At 54.3% G+C, this 21,181-nt stretch overlaps 1 protein-coding gene across 4 annotated transcripts in view; it reads left to right on the top strand.

The window, feature by feature from the left end:
* Prdm16 (PR/SET domain 16) overlaps nucleotides 1-21,181 on the top strand; it is a 329,823-nt gene that overhangs the window by 302,864 nt on the left and 5,778 nt on the right. For all 4 annotated transcript variants that reach the window (XM_052178323.1, XM_052178325.1, XM_052178326.1 and 1 more), the window contains 8 exons: nucleotides 422-1,838; nucleotides 5,570-5,657; nucleotides 8,152-8,321; nucleotides 8,769-8,846; nucleotides 14,589-14,758; nucleotides 14,998-15,172; nucleotides 19,593-19,826; nucleotides 20,643-20,814. In XM_052178323.1, the coding sequence (XP_052034283.1) occupies nucleotides 422-1,838; nucleotides 5,570-5,657; nucleotides 8,152-8,321; nucleotides 8,769-8,846; nucleotides 14,589-14,758; nucleotides 14,998-15,172; nucleotides 19,593-19,826; nucleotides 20,643-20,814 (2,504 nt within the window). The remainder of the gene's footprint in view (nucleotides 1-421; nucleotides 1,839-5,569; nucleotides 5,658-8,151; nucleotides 8,322-8,768; nucleotides 8,847-14,588; nucleotides 14,759-14,997; nucleotides 15,173-19,592; nucleotides 19,827-20,642; nucleotides 20,815-21,181) is intronic.

The raw sequence follows: 21,181 nt of genomic DNA, 5'->3' as shown, positions 1-21,181 counted from the left end.
CCACGGTGACACGCCTACTCCAACAAGGCCACACCTACTCCAACAAGGCCACACCCACTCCGACTAGGCCACACCCACTCCGACTAGGCCACACCTCCTAATACTGCCACTCCCTGGGCTAAGTATATTCAAACCATGACAGACAGCCTTCCCGAGCTTGGTGTAGCCATTACTATATTCGAGGGTTCGAATCAGCAACCAATAAGGATGTTGTGCTTCCCACCACAGAAGGCTGAGGCGCCATGGTCCACCTGGCCAGGACCACAGGGAAAGGCGTGGTTGTTGCCAGTCCTGTCTGGTCCCTGGGGGATAACCTCAGGGTAGGACTCCTGAGCCCCACCCCTACCTTCCTCTGTATGCGGGTGGGAGTTCCTGGTGATCTCACTCTGCCTCTGTGTTTGCCTCTTGCCGGGTGTTCTAGGTGAGGTCTGCCACAAGTCCTACACGCAGTTCTCCAACCTGTGCCGGCACAAGCGGATGCATGCCGACTGCAGAACGCAGATCAAGTGCAAGGACTGCGGGCAGATGTTTAGCACTACCTCCTCCCTCAACAAGCATCGGAGATTCTGCGAGGGCAAGAACCATTACACGCCGGGCGGCATCTTCACCCCAGGCCTGCCCTTGACCCCCAGCCCCATAATGGACAAGACAAAACCCTCCCCGACCCTCAACCACGGGGGCCTAGGCTTCAGCGAGTACTTCCCCTCTAGACCTCATCCTGGGAATCTGCCCTTCTCAGCTGCCCCTCCGGCCTTCCCCACACTTACTCCAGGGTTCCCTGGCATCTTTCCTCCATCCCTGTACCCACGACCACCTCTGCTACCTCCCACGCCGCTGCTCAAGAGCCCCCTGAACCATGCGCAGGACGCCAAGCTACCCAGCCCGCTGGGAAACCCAGCCCTGCCCCTCGTCTCTGCGGTCAGCAATAGCAACCAGGGCACCACAGCAGCCACTGGGCCAGAGGAGAAATTCGACGGCCGCTTGGAAGACACGTATGCGGAGAAGGTCAAAAACAGGAGCCCTGACATGTCAGACGGCAGTGACTTTGAGGATATCAACACCACGACCGGGACAGACTTGGACACCACCACGGGCACAGGGTCGGACCTGGACAGCGACCTGGACAGTGACAGAGACAAAGGCAAGGGCAAGGGGAAGCCAGCAGAGAGCAAACCTGAGTTTGGGGGTGCATCGGTGCCCCCTGGGGCCATGAACAGTGTGGCCGAAGTGCCGGCCTTCTACTCACAGCATTCCTTCTTCCCGCCTCCCGAGGAACAGCTGCTGACCGCCTCGGGAGCCGCCGGCGACTCCATCAAAGCCATCGCATCCATCGCCGAGAAATACTTTGGTCCCGGTTTCATGAGCATGCAGGAGAAGAAGCTGGGCTCCTTACCCTACCACTCCGTGTTCCCCTTCCAGTTCCTGCCTAATTTCCCCCACTCCCTCTACCCCTTTACGGACCGAGCCCTCGCCCACAACTTGCTGGTCAAGGCTGAGCCAAAGTCACCCCGGGATGCCCTCAAGGTGGGCGGCCCCAGCGCTGAGTGCCCCTTCGACCTCACCACCAAACCAAAAGAGGCCAAACCTGCCCTGCTCACACCCAAGGTCCCCCTCGTCCCCTCATCCGGCGAGGAACAGCCACTGGACCTGAGCATCGGCAGCAGGGCCCGGGCGAGCCAGAATGGAGGCGGCCGTGAACCGCGGAAGAACCACATCTACGGTGAACGGAAGCCGGGGGTTGGCGAGGGGCTGCCTAAGGTGTGCCCAGCGCAGCTGCCGCAGCAGCCGTCCCTGCACTACGCCAAGCCCTCGCCTTTCTTCATGGATCCCATCTACAGGTATTAACATGGCCCTCCCTCGCTCTGCACAGCCGACATCCGCGGAGCTAGGCGGGGACTCAGTTCATCTCGCTTTCTTAGCCTCCTAACTCAAGGCTCTTCTGTGTGCGTTCGCTGGCATCACGGAGGCGCCTCAGCCCCTGGGGGCCCCATGCCCCTTCAAGTGGAGCCCCAGTAGGAAGGCCAGGATCCCTTGCACTCCGGCTTCTTCCAGCCTACCTTGAGCCTCTCCCTTAGACCCTGGCCAGAGCACCTCCCCCATCTACTGTCTTTTCTGGAGCAGGTCTCTGCCTCCCACAAAGGCCAGGGCACCCCACTCTGCCTTGAGCACTTGTCCACCTCCCTGCAGCTCTGCTTTCCTGAGACTGCCCTGTGGCCTTATCCTACCCAGGAGCCACACTGGGTCAGAGTGGGGCTGGGGGGGGGGGGGCGGTGATGGGGGCAGGGGGAGGTCCTGTAACCCAGAGCAAATCAAAGTTGTTGCTGGATCTGGTAGGGTGGAATTCTTGTCTCCGATACTGGTTCCAATGAAGGGCAAGTTCCAGTCTGCTCCTCGATATGTGGAAAGGCATTGAGCCTCCCAGAGTGGGCTTGGAAAGCCGGGGTGGGGGTGGGCTCCACGTTTGGACAGCACTCCTGCAAGCATGTGTCGCCCTCTTTGCCGTGTGAGGGAGTCCCAGGGAATAAGAAGTGGGTGATCTAGCAGAAGGTTGTGCACTTGACAGTGACCCCGTGCGCTCTGTCAGGCATAAAGTGCACCTGTGTGAGCATGCATCACGAGACGGTCAGGGGACAGGCCTGGGTGCCTGCTGTCTCCTTGGAGCTGGCTGTGGTGTGAGAATGGAGGGGGAGGTGGTGATGGACTCACAGTTCTTAAAGAGGCAAGTAGGTGAGAAGATGAACTTGTAAGGAAATCCCAAGTGAGACAGACTACGCAGCTGCCACCCCCAGGACACAGCCACCTGTATCACAGGTACCCACCCAGGGGGCACAGCCACCTGTATCACAGGTACCCACCCAGGGGACACGGCCACCTGTATCACAGGTACCCACCCAGGGGGCACAGCCACGTGTATCACAGGTACCCACCCAGGGGACACAGCCACCTGATCACAGGTACCCACCCAGGGGACATAGCCACCTGATCACAGGTACCCACCCAGGGGGCACAGCCACCTCTATCCACAGGTACCCACCCAGGGGACACGGCCACCTGTATCACAGGTACCCACTCCGGCCCCAGGCTGTACCTTCCCCACCCAGACCAAGCTTCTGGTTTCTGTAGGATTCTGGCTTTGTAATCCCAGGAAACAAGAAAAATACCCATCGAGGTGTTTCTTTAAAATCATGCCTCCCACAATTTACATGAAGAAGGGCTGAGGCTCCAGAGACGGGGAGAGAGGAGGGAGGCTAGTACTTCACTGAGACAGGAAGTCTCACCTGCTGCCCCTTGGGTTCATACAGGACATAGGTAGTTGGAGACAGAGTCTTCTGGCTAGACCCCATGATGGAGGGAACTTTGCCTAAGCCTTCTCTCAGCCGTTCCTTCTGCCCTCTGCCCGTCCCTTCTACCTAATTGGTTAGACCCTCCTACATTTTCCTGTAAGCTGCAAGGAGCCGCGGTTAGTCTGGGAAATGAGAGTCATGGTAATTGGTCACATGACCCCCAGAGCCCCCTTTATAGTCTCACATGGTCTCTACTCATGATGTCAAAAGGCTAGGCTGACGTCTGTCCTTAGGACCTAAGGTCTATGGGCACTGGAGGGCTGGCTGGACTGGCCTCTGCACACCGTCCTCTGCAAAATGGGTCCAGTCCAGGTGGATTGTTTCCAGAATCCCCTGAGGTGATGGCAGACCACAGCCTGACCTTAAGGAGGGCCCTGAGCTGCCACACGCTGGGTTCAGCAGCTCAGCCTGAGTCTGCTGCTGTCAGTGGGGCCCTCCTGCTGCTGCTTGGGTCCCTTTCTCTGCCACTACCGGCACATCCCTAGATGATTCAAAGGCTGAACTCCTGCCATGAGAGACCCCTCCCTGCAGCGGGCTGGCCCTGGTTACCCAAGCGCACCCCCAGGGCGGACAACTCTTGCCAAGAGCCAAGTGCCTCAGCATTCATTTCCACCCCTTCCCACAGCCCTTCCCACAGTCACCCCAGTTCTTTGCCTGATCTCTTCAGTGTCCCTGCATGAGGACTTGGGTCTCCTCTGGGAAACCCAGAGCTGCTATGTCTCTCTGGCAGCCATATTGCCACGTCTGCTGCTGTCCCCTGGAAGGCAGGGGACAAAGGCTTCAACTGATAAAGAGAAGGTAAACCGAGGCAAGGCCAGGGCCCAGGTAGGGTGCAGGTGAGCCACTTAGGAATAGCCTATTCTGTTCTGGTGTCCTTGGGAGCAAGAGGGCCAGCGGGTTTGAAGGAAACACCTCATGGGCTTCTACCAACCGTGTGATGAAAGAAAGGACCAGGCTACCACCTGCACTGACCATGGGGGGTTGTTTAGCAAGTTGTCACTATGGAAGATTCTAGAATTGCAGTCTCCAGCAGCCATTGAAGGCTTTCAGGTACAGCCTGTCTGGCTGCTGTAGGGAGAAGTCTTTGGTAACTTCCCCAAGACAGAAATTTGTCACCTGCTGTCTTAGTCCGGGTTACTATTCCTGCACAAACATGACCAAGAAGCAAGCTGGGAAGAAAAGGGTTTATTCAGCTTACACTTCTGCATTGCTGTTCATCACCAAAGGAAGTCAGGACTGGAACTCAAGCAGGTCAGGAAGCAGGAGCTGATGCAGAGGCCATGGAGGGATGTTCCTTACTGACTTGCTTCCCCTGGCTTGCTCACCCTGCTCTCTTATAGAACCCAAGGCTATCAGCCCAGCATGGCACCACCCACAAGGGGCCCTCCCCGCTTGATCACTAATTGAGAAAATGCCTTACACCTGGATCTAATGGAGGCATTTCCTCAAGGGAGGCTCCTTTCTCTGTGATAACTCCAGCCTGTGTCAAGTTGACACACAAAACCAACCAGTAAGCCGGGCATTGGTGGTGCACACCTGTAATCCCAGCACTTGGGAGGCAGAGGCAGGCGGATTTCTGAGTTCGAGGCCAGCCTGGTCTACAGAGTGAGTTCCAGGACAGCCAGGGCTATACAGAGAAACCCTGTCTCGAAAAAAACCAAATCCAAAAAACAAAAAAAACATAAATAAATAAATAAATAAATCAAATAAAAATAATAATAAAAAAAACAGCCAGTACACCCACAAAATAGGCAAAGTGTACTCTGCCAGTTTCCAGCAGAGACAGGGTATTTGGGGTGCAGGCAACAAGCTCTGGGGTGATGCAGAGTAATTTGTGGGTATGCTGGAGACCTTGAGGGAAGCACCCACCATACAGGTATGCAAGAGAGCGGGCAGGTGGCTGGTACACACAGAGCCTTCAAAGAACTTTCTACACTCCAGCATAAAACATTTCAACAAACACAGGAGGTGTTGTTTGAGGGGAGATGGGGTGTGTGGAGAAACCACCTAGTAAGTAAAGAGGCAGTTGGGGAGCTGAGAAGTCTGGGTAAGTGAGCAGCGGGGGCTTGTCCCACTGGCCTGGAAGCCCATTGGAGTTCAGGTAGGAGTTAGCTGGGTAGCTCAATCAACACCTCCACAGTGGTCTGACGATCAATCTGGCATGGGTGTGGTACTGAGGAGCAAGTGGCTCGGTGGGGTATGTAACCCTCTGTGTTGCCGTCCAGCAGGGTAGAAAAGCGGAAGGTGGCAGACCCTGTGGGAGTCCTGAAAGAGAAGTACCTGCGGCCGTCCCCACTACTGTTCCACCCCCAGGTAACAACCGCTGTGGGCCTCTTGAATGGGAGTTCTTAGAGACACTGTGTGAGCAGGCTCTGGGCCTTAGGTTTCCGGTTCTCAAGAGGCAGAGAGGACTTTCTGAGATCCCACAGGTCATTGTGGACCTGGTATGAACAGGCTTTCTGGGCTTAGGTTTCCGGTTCCCAAGAGGCAGAGGGGACTTTCTGAGATCCCACGGGTCATTGTGGACCTGAAGAACATAGGGAAGGGTTGTTCTCATAAAGAAACACTTGGGTCTATCTCAGGGCCTCTTGCCCAAAGGAGACCCACGTTTGTGAGGCCCCAGGCCCTAGGAAGGGATGTGCTACCGGTGCAGGCGCCAAGAGGAGCAGAGTCTTGGACACAAGGAAACAACAGATGGCAGGACTAGTATTCCTGCAATAGGCCATACCTTCAGTGAAAGGAGCAGGGGGGGGGGGTCTCTGTGGAGGAGGAAGAGGGGAGACTAAGCAGGAAGGAACTGTCCTAGGGACACGATGCCAAGTCCAGTATAGGGCCCTCCAGCCTGCTAATGTCCCTGCCTGTGCCCCCAGGCCATATGTCTCCTAGGGAACCCACAGCCCAAGGCAAAGTCCTCCAAGTGTCCCGGACCCCAGTCCTCACTGCATGAGGTCCGGCGCCCCCTCCTATGAGCCACAGGTCATGGCCCTTAAGCCTCCCTCACTGACAGCGAATCTTCAGGCCAAAAATCCCGCATGGCGCATTGTTCTTCCCCGAGCTTCCCGCCTTGGGTAGGCCCCAGTCTGTGAAACCTGCACCCTGGCTGAGTTCACAGCTAAACTTAGAGCCTCCCATTGTTCCATCGGGCCTCAGAGTTTGGTTAATAGCTTCCCCCAATTTTCCCAGGGCCGGCTGGAAAAAGCCGACAAGGCAGCCAGGCGCGTCCGGTGTTTGTGTTTGTACTAGGAGCTCACGGGAATGTCTGATGGGGCAGAGCAGGCCAGGCAGGCAGGACCCACCCGGCCTGAGGAAGAGAGGCCTGTGGGGGGCCAGCTGCCCATTGTCCCTCCTGCCCACTGCTCCCATGGGCCTACCTCCTCTGCCTGTCCTTGTATCCCAAGGCCAGGATGAAGAGGCAGAAAGGAGGTGACTTATGGACACCAATTAAATGGTCTGAGGCTATCCAGCTAGGCTGTCTGTGTCGCTCAGACAGAAAGAGCCTAGTAACTGTGCAAAGAAGGTTTCCATAAAACAGACATTACTCCTGTGGCCATCAGCTATCATTATGACCTATGGCCTCAGTGTCACCCCGAGGATTCACCTTTCAGGTGTTGGAAAAGACTCTAGAGAGGCCAGGTAGCAGCCTAGAGAGCAAGGCAGTTCCATCTTCAGCAGCATGGGCACAGAATGTGTGGTATGTTCTGGTGAGGGTCGTGTGGCCTCTATAAACAGGGCAAAGCCTGCATCTCTGCAGCCTGCACAGAGCCGTCCAGTGGCCATGGGGAGACCCCACCAGGGCAGCCAGGCGTAGTGTCCACCCATTAACCGCTTTCTGTGGGTTTCTGTTACGGCCGTGCCGCTGTTTCCCCAGACACCAAATGCCTCCACCACTGTATTATGAGGCTTCCAAGTAGCAGCAGTACAAAACCCTCTCTTCCCTGCTGTCAGTGCCCAGCAAACAGCCCACAACGATGCTTTGGGCATCCCAACAAGGTGCCAAAGGGCTGAGTGGCTGGATCCATGCGGAAGGATTACAGTCACATGACATGCCACCCTTGTTCAACCATGGGCAGCTGGGTCCCAGATTCTGACATCAGTGAACAAGTGCCTTCTGTGTGTGCGTGTGCGTGTGCGTGTGTGTGTGTGTGTGTGTGTGTGTGTGTGTGGCAGGGGTGGGGGCAGGGGTGCTAACACTAAGCAATAAACACTCCCTAGAGGCATCAAGGAGCCTGGATCAGGGAGGGAGGTGAAACCTTGTCTCCTCATTCATCCATGTCCCACTAGAGAGCGGTGGGGTCTTCATGTACGCCCAGCTTCTCCCAACACTCACAGCACTCCGAGAGGCTGAGCCTTTTCGCTCTATGTCTTCACCGGTACCTTCCTCACCCCCTCTTCCTTTGCTTCCCTCACCTGCCCCTCCCCCCCATCTCTGTGGTCTGTCAGACAAAACCTGCCTTCCGGGATAGACATTTAGCAGAGTATGAAGAGAGCCTCCTGTGGTGCCCTTGGCACAGGTGGGCAAGTAGAACTTCAAGATCAATGCCCCTGTCACCAAAGCCTGAAGTCTCAATGGAGCCTGCATAGCCTGGAGTTTTAACCAAATTCTGCCTACTAAACTGAAAAGACCAGATGACCCAGAATTATAGTCCCAGTTCTAAGAAGGACAAGGGCAGATTAAGCTGTGGCTCTGGTCCCAATGGCTGTCTGAGGGCTATTGATAGGATTAGACACGAGGACCCTGGGAGCACGCTCTCTGAAGACAGACAGCAGTTACTCTGAGTCACCGATCTCTCCCTCTCCGTGCCTACAGATGTCAGCCATAGAAACCATGACGGAGAAGCTGGAGAGCTTTGCAGCCATGAAGGCCGACTCAGGCAGCTCCCTGCAGCCCCTGCCTCACCACCCCTTCAACTTCCGCTCCCCACCCCCAACGCTGTCGGATCCCATCCTCAGGAAGGGCAAGGAGAGATACACGTGCAGGTGAAGCACCGAGGGACCCCTGGGGGCCGGTGGGAAGGGGACCTCACATACCTGTGGCTATGAACCTGCTTCTGGAAAAGCCTAAAGTGGCAGTCGCAGTGAAGCAGGGCAAGCGAACGTGCGCACCGGCTGCCTGAGGCCGCGTTTGCGCATGCGTGATCTGCGTGATCTTGCTTCTCTAACCATCCTCTATGCTGTGTTATCTGGGCCTGACGTGCAGCTTAGCTGAGCTCAGAGGCCGGAGAATGGCTGCTCAGCATCAGCCACAGTACTAGGAAAGATGGTGAACCTAGTGCTGCAGCCATTGGTCTTACTGTTGGGAGGACATGCTCCTAGGCTCCCTAGCTGATCCCAGCCGCTATGGCCCCCAAGACTGAGGGCGTGATGCCGGTCTCTCTGCTCCATGCTTTGTGAGATCCTCTCCTACCTTTCTTCTCTCTGCCTCAGGTACTGTGGCAAGATCTTCCCCAGATCTGCAAATCTCACAAGACATCTGAGGACACACACCGGGGAACAGCCATACAGGTAGGAACCACTTTGTATCAGTATCAAAGGGATTTCCACTGCTAGCTTCCGTGCACCCTTAGCCCCCTTCTTTCGAGTAAATACCTACATTCAGATCCACCCACGGGACTGGGGCCACCAGGACAGTGGATGGTAGCCAGAGGGCCGGCTCTGTCACTCTCTGCCTCCATCTCCTGGCCTACCACCCTCCTCCATCTCTAATGTAAGGAGAAGGCAGGAAGTACCCAGGAAATTTATGGAAGGCTCCTTCCGTGCTCCCGAAAGAAGATGCGAGAGAGCTTGTCTCCTGCAGCCAAAGTATCAACCAGAGCAGGCAATCAAAATCAGGGAGGGCTGTGACTTGAGGCTGGAGTCGCTACAGGTCTCTGGGAGAACCTCAGCTAACCAGCCCCACCTCCCTAAATATGAGCTCTTAACAAATATGGGGTGTCTTTGATTCCCCACGGCAGTCCTGAGTGGAGTAGAGAGTCACCTACACAGTATCTTGGGATGTGTCATTGAATGACATGAAGCAGCCTCCCAGGGGATCCTACTATCCCTGTGTCAAGACCAAGGAACGACATCTTAAACATGGCCTGAGATTCTTCAAGGGTTGGAACTGAAGGCCACTTCTGCCTACTCCTCTGGCCCCGAGTCCCTGTGTTCTTTGTCCTCGAGCCTTTGTTTTTGTCCAAGAAGTTCTGAGAAGGACGCCCGTTCTTGCCCCAAGCTCTCCGTCAGGGAGTAGGCTTTTTAAAACCAAACTCGGGCAGTTGTCACCCTGAGACAAACAGGGAAACGGCCATTTCTCTGCCAGGACCAGTTTAGCAACACATATTCTGGGGTGTGTCTGGCTGGCTGGCTAGGGCTTTGGGAAAGAAAAGTCTGGCTTGCTTTTCGACCGATGACATTAGACTCCTGTGTGGTGCCCACACATAGCTTGTGCCACCAGGAAGTAGCCATGTTATGATAGAGTCCTGAGGACTTATCTGTGTGCCCCTCCCTGGGACAGGGATCCCATGTCGGTGTGTATGTGGTGTGAGCGTCCCTGGTGGCCCAGCACCGGCCCACATCTGTGCTGGTAAACGACCGTTCCTTCTAGTTCTCTGTCCCATGCTCCCCAGCCCTCCCTGACATGCAGCCCCCCTTGTCTGCTCTCTGAAAATAGTGACTTACAACTTAACAAAGGCAAGCAACAGAAAGATTTATTTGGTCTGGTCCTCGCCCAGAAACGAGCCCTGTGTTTTTTCTGTAATGAGAGCCGACTCCTGGACAGCGTGTCGCGCTAAGAGCCCCCAGAGGGTAGGGGCCGTGTTTATAGAAGAATTTAATTATCATTGATTTCTTTTGCTCCCTCCAATCTGAGAGTTTCGACTTTGGTAACAATAATTGCTTTGCAAGTTTGTGTTGCAAATCCTGGCTTTATCTGGCTTGAGGCAGGTCTTCGCCAAGGGGTTTAAAGCGTGCAGCATTGCTTCTTGATACTCCGAGGGACTTTGCTTAGTCTTTCTTTGAAAGAGTTTAAGTTGGAATCTAAGAATCCATTACACAGGGCTTGGCAAGGATGTTTGACTCCTACTTAGGTATGATGCCCACCTTAGTGTCAGTACACATGTGCACGGTTACTGTGTGTACATGTGTGTGTACATGTGGGTGTTATGTACCCTGCAGAGGCTAGGACCCTCCAAAAGACAGATGAAGGGGGTTACCTTGAGTTATCAAGAAGCCATTGGAAGTTTCTCAGTTTCCCACAAGTCCCTGCGTCCTTACACAGGGTGGCCTCTGCTTTTCCTACACATTCTAGACAGGGGACATTCCTTAGCACACAACGTCTCCTGGCTGGAGTTAGAGAGAACATACCTAAAGACACTCTTACGCCCTAAAACTCCAGCATGTAAATTTTACAGAACTTGGATTGCAGAGGTAGAAATAGACCTGACCAGCTGTGGCTGGAAAAGACCGTCTTGCAAACATGAGACCTGCACTCACATCCCCAGAACCATAAAAGCTGAGCAAGGCCGTATGGCCCTGTAATTCCCGTGCCGGGTGGGCAGAGACAAGAGGATCCCTGGAACTTTCTGGATGGTCAGTCTGGCCAAATCGCTGTGCCTAGTGAAAGACACTCAAAAACAAAGGAGAACAAAGCAATAATGGATGACACTCTGTCAGCCTCTGGACTCCACACAAATGTGTATGTCCATGCCTATATAGCAGCATGCACACACACATGTGCACACATGCATATACCTGCACACACGCATATACCTGCACATACATGCACACACATGCACATATACATACATGCACACTCACACATAAGTTTTTTAATAAAAAAAAATTAGAATTGAGAACAAAAGGACTGTACCCCCAGTTCACCTCTTTCCAACTTTGAGGTAGAGACCCTCCTGGCTGCCGGGCGTGGCCTGTGTCATACTTGGCGATTCAGGACCAACCTGGAGCTCCTAATCAGGCCCGTGAATCCTCCTTCATGGACACACACCTCCTGTCTCCTCCCTGGCTCCTGCTCCATGTCTTGTATTAAGAAAGCCGACGGTGGCTCCTGCAAGGCTCCTCGTTTGTTTTTATTCTTAGAACATTTTTAGTCCTCTTCTTGGTTTATCTGTCCTCACTTTTTAAAATGACGTAGCGGCGATGGTTGGCAGCAGCCCTCCTGTATCTCAAGAAAAGTGCTGCTTGGGCTGGAGAGATGGCTCAGCGGTTAAGAGCACTGACTGCTCTTCCAGAGGTCCTGAGTTCAAATCCCAACAACCACATGGTGGCTCACAACCATCTGTAATGAGATCCGATGCCCTCTTCTGGTGTGTCTGAAGACAGCTACAGTGTACTCATAAGAAGAGAGAGAGAGAGAGAGAGAGAGAGAGAGAGAGAGAGAGAGAGAGAGAGAGAGAGAGAGAGAGAGATGCTGCTCATCCAGGCAGCTGAGAGGCCCAGTTTCACCCTCTCCTGCCCTGCACATCCCGCACTTCTCTGAAACGGCCACAGGCATGGTCACAGCAAGGTCCTCCCAAAGCTCTCTGCTGGGCTGCCTGTGCCCTCTCCTCTCTGCGAGCACAATGGCGTGTTGCTTTATGCAGCACAGCTGTAAATTTCCCTAGCCGCCTGTCAGCTTATTCACAGTGCAGAGCCCAGCTGCTGAGCGAACTCTGCTCCCTCGAAGCCCTGGGGCTCTCTGCTCCCCTAAATTTCAAGTGGACATCTCTGCCTGGGTCATTTATTTAGATTAGAACGAGGAGAGGCTACATTCAGCATCCCACAAGCAGAGCCCAGCTGCTCCAACCTCCCTCTCCATCCCGGCATGCCCATGCTTAGGAGCCTATGCCAGAGCTGCCGCATAGGAAGAGGGGGGCTGTCAGAGGGTCTCTGCATTTCCTGAGGAACCAAAACAAAACAAAAAAGAACTATGTGAACATGCTTCCGATGGATGGGCAGGCCAGACCATGGCTGCCTGGGGGACCTGTGGCATCTGCAGCAGACTGGTGCTGTTGAGGGAACTCCTAGTCCCATGGGCAGCTTGGCCTTGGCTTTACTCTGCAGATACAAATCAAGGTTTCTTTTCCCGAGCAATCACCCCCACACACCCCCCCAAAAAGCAGGAAGAGCTGGGCCTGGTCCCGTTAAGGTGTTGCTATAGTTTAGGGTGTGTAGGGAGAGCAGGTGAGGTGAAATTCCTTCTGAAATGTCGCACCTGCGGGGGGGGGGGGGGGTTCAGAGTAAGCAGGACTGAGATCTGTTACTGCTCAGGCTATGAGAACCGACCGTCATACATCCGGGTCATGTGAGTCAGGCTGCGCCCCAGGCTGTATCCAAGGACACCCATGTACCCCAGAGGCCACTCAGGACTCCCTGAGATACAGTAGAGGCCAGGCCTGTGATTGGAAAGTCTGGTGAGACAGTTAAATATATAGATGGTACAAGAGGAGCCTAGCCTCAGTCAAGGCTGGAGGCGGAAGGAACTGACTGAAGAAGGGAACCATACATGGGGGACAACACAAGAGTTCAAGGTTGAAAGGTCACATGCTGAAGGAAGAGCCTGAGCAGGAGGAAGGGCCCCTCCTCAGAGCAGCATCCCTTCTATGGGGTCTTAAACTTCCTTGGTTTAATCGGGCTTCCAGGGACCAGAGGACTCGAAGACTCTGAGAGTCCAGGGGCAAAGTTAATAATTGCATCCCCAAGTGTTCTAAACTCAACAGGGACAGAAACACAGTCGCACACCCTGGGCAGGGGCCCACACAGGCCTCCAGGATCTGTCTAGAACCTGGCCCCTCCTGTACTGGGTAGCACAATGCTATAAAAGCTGCTTTGACACAGCCCCTCCTGGCTGTGCCCCTGGTGTCCTCAGGCATGTCTGCAGCCACATGACAGAGGCTCGTGACCAGGGTGCTACTCTCGAGCCTGCCACCAGCCCCAAATCGCAGTGGGGTAATGCCCACAGGAATGCAAGGCTGCTGTATTTAGAACAATCACACATCCATGTGGGTGAAAAAAAAAATAGCCCCCCATCTTTGCCCTTGCTGAGGCTGGCATCACAGGCTCTGGCTCCAGAGAGGAAGACTGCCTTGCCTCACGGCGCTGGCGCTGGAAGTCTTATGTACTGCATTGTCACCTAGTAGGGCTCATTTCCCAAATATGAAAGTATGCAGTCCCGCAAGCACGGTTTTCAAGTGCCGTGTGCCTCCGAGATCCAGATGAGCACGCAAAGGCATTCTGATGGCTGTTTTACGTACATGTGCTCACCATATACCTGAGCACACACATGCACTTAGACACATACACTGCATGTATGCACATGGATGCAAAAAAAAAAAATACACCACGAGTCGGAATCCCTGCTTCAGGGTCTGTCTGTGTGTACAGGCCCTCGGGGCAGCCCTGTCAGCTCGGACTCCCACAATGCACTGCAGCTCAGACTCCCACAATGCCCAGCTCGCTCCTTTCCCAGACGTCTCACGTGTGCTGCGGAGCCTGGAAGGTCCCTTCTTAAATCACTCACTGTTCTTTGTTTCGGCTTGGTTTCTTTATAGTGGGTAATGCTTGGGCCCTGTTATAAAACTGGGGAGGCCTGGAGCAGGCCTCTGTTCTCTGCTGTTAGGGCCACAGAGGCCATGCCTGGGGGGCAGCCACACAGCAGACATCTCTCACTGCCCACAGCGTCTAACTGCGCCATGCTCTCTGGTAAAATGGTTTCCCAAGTGCTTGGTCAACCTCATGGGGATGTGGCAGGCAATACTCTGAGCACACAGGAGCCCATAGTAGCCTAAAGGATTCAATATGGCTACTAGTTGGCCTCAGCATCCAGGTCACAGACCCCAAATCCCCCATCTGCCCTTCAGGGTTACTAAGAGCATTAGATAGCCACCCTGAGTCCCCAAGTGAGATGGGGCTGGCCCAGGGTCTTCAGTCAGGAGAAGAAGGCTGCTTTCCCATCTCAGGGTAACCAGCCAGAACAGCTTTCTGCATCTTTCGGTGGCTCAAGGCTGCCCTCTTGTGGTTGAATAAAGAATGTCATCTCGCACTGTATCTCTACTCCATATTACTACCTCCGGTATAATGCTCAGGGTTAGTTTAACCCTGGGGCCTAGAAATCTCTAGAAACAGAAATCCCAGGACAGGTCAGAACTCTCCAGCTGGGTAGTCAGGTGGCCTCGGGAACTCCACAGTGGACACAGCTGCTGTGGAGACAGGTCAGGTCCTCTCCCACCGCACTTGATCTCTCCTCTGAGGCAAGGCGCACCTGTTTTCCAGGTGCAAGTACTGTGACCGGTCATTCAGCATCTCCTCCAACCTCCAGCGGCACGTGAGGAACATCCACAACAAAGAGAAGCCGTTCAAGTGCCATCTTTGCAACCGCTGCTTCGGGCAGCAGACCAACCTAGACCGGCACCTGAAGAAGCACGAACACGAGGGCGCACCAGGTTGGTGGGGGGTGGGGCATGACGGAGGAGGGGCGTGGTGGGAGAGGGGCGTGGCGGAAGAGGGCGTGGCTGGGAGGGGCGTGGCAGAGGAAGGCAAGGGAAGAGGCCAGGCAAGGGCAACATCACTCTTGAAACAACTCTCTAAGAAACAGTTCCCTGAAATCACCCCAAGTGCACATTGGCACCAAGTGAGGGCTGGATGCCCCCAAGAATCCCCCTGACACTCAGCCCATCCACAGTGAGCCAGCACTCCGGGGTGCTCACGAACCACCTGGGCACCAGCGCCTCCTCACCCACCTCCGAGTCGGACAACCATGCACTTTTAGATGAGAAGGAGGATTCCTACTTCTCCGAGATCCGAAACTTCATCGCCAACAGCGAGATGAACCAGGCGTCCGCTCGAATGGACAAACGGTAAGAAAAATAAGCCGGCCCCAGCAGGTCTAGGCTCAGATGCTCCAATGGTCTTGCCCAAGATGCATGCATCTCCACCTCTGGGTGGTATTAGGTCCCATATGGGGGAGGTCCCAGATTCTATTGCTAGAAGCAAGAAGAGTCCTCCCTGCCAACCTCTGCATGTGCACCTGTAGCCACTTTTCCACTGAGAGGGAGAGAGAGGGAGACAGAGAGACAGGCAGAGAGAGAGAGAGAGAGAGAGAGAGAGAGAGAGAGAGAGAGAGAGAGGTGGGGGTGAGGAATTCAACCAGGCTACAGAGATATTCTCTGACACCTCACATCCAAACTTCAGTGTGTCCTTTACACGGGGACTCTCCCTTCTGTAAGGACACTTCCATATCCCAGGAAATAAAACTGATCAGCGAAGTCATTGAGATAGAGAAGTTCTCTAAACCCTAAGAAACTTCAAGAAGGGTCTCCAGTTTTGAAGAGAAGAACCAGAGGCTCATAGAAGTGGCATGACTTGCTGACCCAAAACTGGCCCGGAACCTAACGCCAGGACCCAACCCTTAGTGCATGAGCCATCATGGGCCACAGCTCTGTGCCACCAGGTCCTTGCTTGCTCCCATCCACGTTGAGGAAGTGAGGGAGGGCTCTCCAGAGATGTGTTCCCTCAGGCACTTGTCTGTACCTCCAAGGCAGGCTGCACCTTCCTTGTCTCTGGTGTTTTGGGGGAAACTGTGAAGACCGGACCAGTCCACACCGTCAGTAATGATGTCTTGAACTCTGTTTCTGCTCACAAGTCTGTGGTTTGCTGGCGGTCCCTGATTGCACATCAGGGTCCAGGCTACAGCCCCACAAATGCTCTGGCATACCATCACCCTGGCTTTAGGCATAATGCTCTGAAAGGAACCACATCTTGTCCCTCAAGATGCCATGTCTGAGAGCTACCCATCTGCTCAGCAGTTTGATGCCCTTCCCTTCAGAGGAAGCTGGGTGAGAGAAGGTACTTCCGCAGCAGGTCTTCTCTGACCCCTCAGAGCGCTAGAGACATGCCCCTGTTGTTGAGACAAGCCCAAAGTGTAGCTTCCTCAGGCCTCAAAGCAGAACCACTTAAAGAACCATGAAGACTCGTCCTTACTGGGATGGACAGGACCCAAGTGTGCATGGGCTCCCAGGGCCCTGGACACCCAGAAGACTGCAACACCTGCCCCCAACCCTCGTATTCTGAGTCACTGTGGCAGGCTGGAGGACCCACCACATGCCCAGCAGAACAGGAGGCATTTGTGGAAGGGAGAGGAGAAGCAACTCCCCATCCTTGCAACCCTAGCCATATCGTGGGTATGCGGACAGGGCTCCCCCACATCTCCTCCCTTATATTCAGCACTGATGATAACACAGGGTGGGACAGGACAGGGTCAACCCCTCCCAAACCCAGCATGTTTTGTCGAAGTGATGTCTCCAAGGTCCTGAGAGCTGAGGAACCAAAGGGATGTCCCCATGTCACCACTGGTGTAAGAGTGAGCGTGTGTGGGGTTGCCGCTACTTGGCAGTCTGGTGAGGAGGACCACAGACTCAGCTGGGGCTGGTACCCACATTCTCTGTTGAGTCCTCCCTTTAGTGATCAGTGAGAACCCAGCGCCTGCCAGGCCAACCCGAAGGATTGTCCGTGTGCCAAACTGTTTCCCCAAGAACCAAATGTGAAATCTAACCCCGTCACTCAGATGCTAACCTGGGACAGGATCTCCCTAGAGGTGTCAGAGTTACAGCAGAGTCCTATTGGATTTTGGTGGGAATACTTTCACATGCACCACACACTACACCACACCACATAAGCACACACACACACACACACACACCACGGAGATACAGGTGAAGCCACATGTTGACCAAGGACTGTGGGAGACACCAGATCTTCCCTCAGAACCCCCAGCTGTGGTGCATCTTGATTTTCTCTCCACCTTTGGCTTCTCCGACTCTGGGACTGTCCCTCCCTGCTGCTGTGGGTCATGTCAGTCAGTATGCTAGCACTGCTGCCTCTGAGGCAGTTTTCCTGTCTCCACCAGAGAAGCTGCCCTCCTACCTGAAGCTGCCACCAGCCTGCCAGGGTCCCTGCTGGACAGCACATACCAGAGAGTAGGCATGCAAGAAAAGAGAGCACAGTCTCTACTTCCAAACAGCAGGGTTCCTCCAGCCCTGCCCAAGACCAGCTTCACCATACCAGCTACCTGGTGAGCGTGACCCCAGGGCCAGGCTGGGCTCCCACACTTTCTCTTCCTGTCCTTGGAACTGTAGGGGCTGAATTCTCTCCCACTGCCACTACAGAGTGACAGGATACAGGCCTTCAGTGCCAGGAGACGAACTTAACAAGGCTGGCCCCCAACATAAGTGACTAGAAGCCAGGGACTTAGAAAACCTCAAAACCTGTCAAGATTCTACCTGTCCTGGAAGCATGGCAGGAGGTAGTGTCATGGGTGGAGTCAGCCTGCAACTACAACAGGATCTTTCCAACTCAGTCCCACCTACAAACCACAGCCTTGACACCACTGTGCAAGTCAGATGCCGCCTTCAGTGGAAATGACGGGACAACTCTCTCCCTCAAGACCACAGGCCCCCAGAGCTGAGCAGAAATGAGGGCCAGGAAGAACTGGGGGCTCTAGAAATGGGATCTAAGAATTAGCTGTCTTTTGCTCCGTCCATGGCTGGAGCGGACCCTGCCGTGATAGCCACGGTTCCTGGCACACACACAGGTTATAGTCATTGACTTGAAAGTGAACCAGACTGCTGGTGTTCCTTGAAGAAACTAGATCTGGCTTGCTCGCTCTTGTCAGTAAGGAACCGCAAGTCTTTCCCAGGGCCTAGATAGAGAGCTCATGGTTAGGACTCCAGCTCACCTTGCAGAGGACCGGAGTTTACTTCCACAAACCCACACCAGGGAGCTCACAATCACCTGTGACTCCAGCTCCAACTCTTTTTTTGGCATCTGTGGTCATCCACACATCCATATGCAAACATTAGAAAAAGATAAAATATAAAAAAAAAATAATAATCTTGCCCAGAGGCTTGAGGACATGTCTCTGTTGGTGGCAGATTGTTCATTGTGCAAGCATGGGGGTCTGAGCTCAAGCCTCAAAATCCATGTTTTAAAAAAAAAAAAATGGGAGCTGGAAAGATGGCTCCGTGGTTAAAAAGCACTGGCTGCCCTTCCAGAGGTCCTGAGTTCAATTCCCAGCAACCACATGGTGGCTCACTACCATCTGTAATGGGATCCGATGCCCTCTTCTGGTGTTTCTGAAGACAGCTACCTACCATGTACTCATATAAATAAATAAATATATTGAAGAAAAAGGAGGGGAAGAGGGAGGAGGAAGAGGAGGAAGAAGAAGGAAGAAGAGGAGAAGGAGGAAGAAGGAAGAAGAAGAAGAGGAGGAGGAGAAGGAAGAGGAGGAAGAAGGAGAAGGAGAAGAAGAAAAGAAAGAAGAAAGAAGAAACATAGTATAAAATACCACGTTCACAGTGCTGGTGATGCAAATCAGATATCTATAGGGCTTGCTGGCCACTCAGTCTAGGAACTAAAGAATCGAGCCCAGACCAGTGAGAGATCATCATGGAGGATAGTGACCAAGGAGGACATGGGTGTTTGACCTTTGACCTCAATGTATACACATGTGATTGCACTCAGAGACACAGTGTGTGTGTGTGTGTGTGTGTGTGTGTGTGTGTGTGTGTGTGTGTGTGTGTGAGAGAGAGAGGGGGGGGGGTAGGAGGGGGAATGGAGAAGGAGACAGACAGACAGACACACGCGCAGCGTGTGGACACACACCCACACACCCACCCACACCCTGAGGACAAAAGACTGAGAGAGACTCAAAGACATTAAGAGAATGTCAGAGGTCTGCCGAGGCTGCAGAGACCTCAGGGGCTGTTGAGTTAGAGCCTGGGCTGCAAGCCTGGACCAACATTCCCTGGTGCCAGCCCACCCTGGCAGTGTGTCCTGTTAGCAGCAGCAGTCTGAGCCCAGCCTTGCTCCCAGGTTCTGCAACCTTAGGTCCTTGCCTGCTGACTGGGAGGTGCAAGAGCAGATGGGTATTACAGAGTCCTGGGCAGGATGGGATCTGGACACTTTCTCACACCAGTGTCCCAAGGGCACATGTGTGTAGCGTCCAAATGGCCTGGTGTCCACTCCTCGGGGACCTTACCCTGAACCCCATCTCTCCCTCCTGATGCCTCCGTCTCTTCTGGATTTTCCTACTTTTCTCCATAATTCTCACTCCCCGGGGACCGAGGGAGTAAACAGTTGCCTTTGGACCCGTAACCTCCTTTTAGTAACCACAGATGCCAGCTCTTTTTGGAGGCCTGGGGAGGCAGACTGGAATAGCCACCTTTAGTAAGAAGGAAGGCCCCTGAACATGGCCAATTTCTTCACCTGTCATTACAGGTCTGAGATCCAAGACCTGGACAGCAACCCGCCGTGTCCAGGCTCAGCCAGTGCAAAGCCAGAGGATGTGGAAGAGGAGGAAGAGGAGGAGTTGGAGGAAGAGGATGATGACAGCTTAGCCGGGAAGTCACAGGAGGACACAGTGTCCCCCACACCTGAGCCCCAAGGAGTCTATGAAGATGAAGAGGATGATGAACCACCCAACCTGACCATGGGCTTCGACCATACCCGAAGGTGGGCGTGGCCAAGTGCCAGGGGATGATGGGATGGGAGGGAGGACCTGAGTACCCAGTAACCATTCAGGAGCTGTCTCCTCCAACCTGGTCTCACCTCTGCCCAGCAGGTGCTACTACCACAAGGCGTTGGCAGTAGGCTTAGGGTGATGCTAACCAGAGTTCAGGCCCCCAGGTCTCTGCCCCTTGTAGGGTGTCCAGAAGCTTGGAGTGGGGAAAAGGAAGGGAAAGGTATACTCTGCTGACCTTGACTCAGGAGTCTGGCTCTGCTGGGCAGCTGTCCTCATTCTCCTGGGGCAGCAGGGCCCAGCCTCTGGTGGGGCTGTAACCCAGCAGCCATGATTTTAGAAGTCGGGCAGGCCAGAGGTACTTCTCTATGACCTAATTGTTCACCAGTTACATTCAGTGACGAGTAACTCCCAGCATTTGAGATGCCCTGGGCTGGCGCTCTGGAGCCAGCATTTCTCCCCCAGCCCCTTGGTCCTGGGGTGGGTAGGGCATCCAGGATCCTTCCAAAGCTGCCCAGAGCCTCAGAAAATGAAAGCCTCCTTCTGAACCCTTTATCCCTAAGCCCAGCTTGCCTGCTGCCTGTGACACGTGCACCCACTCGTCCTGCTCGCTGCCTGTCCGCTCTCCTACATCCCTGTGGTTTCCCATCTAGGTGTCTATGTGTCAATGTGTCTGTCTCCTTGTGCATGTGGCTTGTGGAGACCCGTGGCATGCATGCAGGCACGGGGACCAGCCGTGACGCACCAGAGAGTTGTCACCAGTGGCCAAAGTGCTGACCCCAGGCCCCTCTCCCTGGTCCTTGGCGCAGGTGTGTTGAGGAGCGAGGAGGCGGCCTGTTAGCTTTGGAGCCGACGCCGACCTTTGGGAAGGGGCTGGATCTCCGCAGAGCGGCTGAGGAACTTGAAGTTAAAGATGTGCTTAATTCCACCTTAGATTCTGAGGTTTTAAAACAAACCCTGTACAGGCAGGCTAAGAACCAGGTAGGTACCCAGCAGAGCCCTTGTCCCTCCTCCCATTTCCACAGGGCTTAGGCAGCAGGCAGCACCATGCCTCCTCACCATAGAATGCCTGAGTCCTCTGACTATAGCTATCCCATGGCTAGAGGACACTCAGATCCACAGCCTCCATGCCCACGTCACTGTCCAAAGAGAGACAGCCCAAAAGCTGTGAGCCTCCAGCAGCCTGGCGGAGCAGGTGGGGCTTTGAAGATGGATAAACATGAGCTAGCTCTGCATCAGGAGTAAGGGCCGCTTTCCTGGTCTTCCCATCCCATCCCCAGTAGGGAGCATGTCAACCAGGTTCTGTTCCCACCAGCTGCTGGGTCTCCGCATCTCTGGGCTGAGCCGG

The sequence above is a fragment of the Apodemus sylvaticus genome, chromosome 3, assembly GCF_947179515.1.
Source record: "Apodemus sylvaticus chromosome 3, mApoSyl1.1, whole genome shotgun sequence".
NCBI classification, from domain to species: domain Eukaryota; kingdom Metazoa; phylum Chordata; class Mammalia; order Rodentia; family Muridae; genus Apodemus; species Apodemus sylvaticus.
The sequence above is the reverse complement of the archived record's forward strand: the minus strand, read 5'-3'. Positions and strand labels throughout refer to the sequence as shown.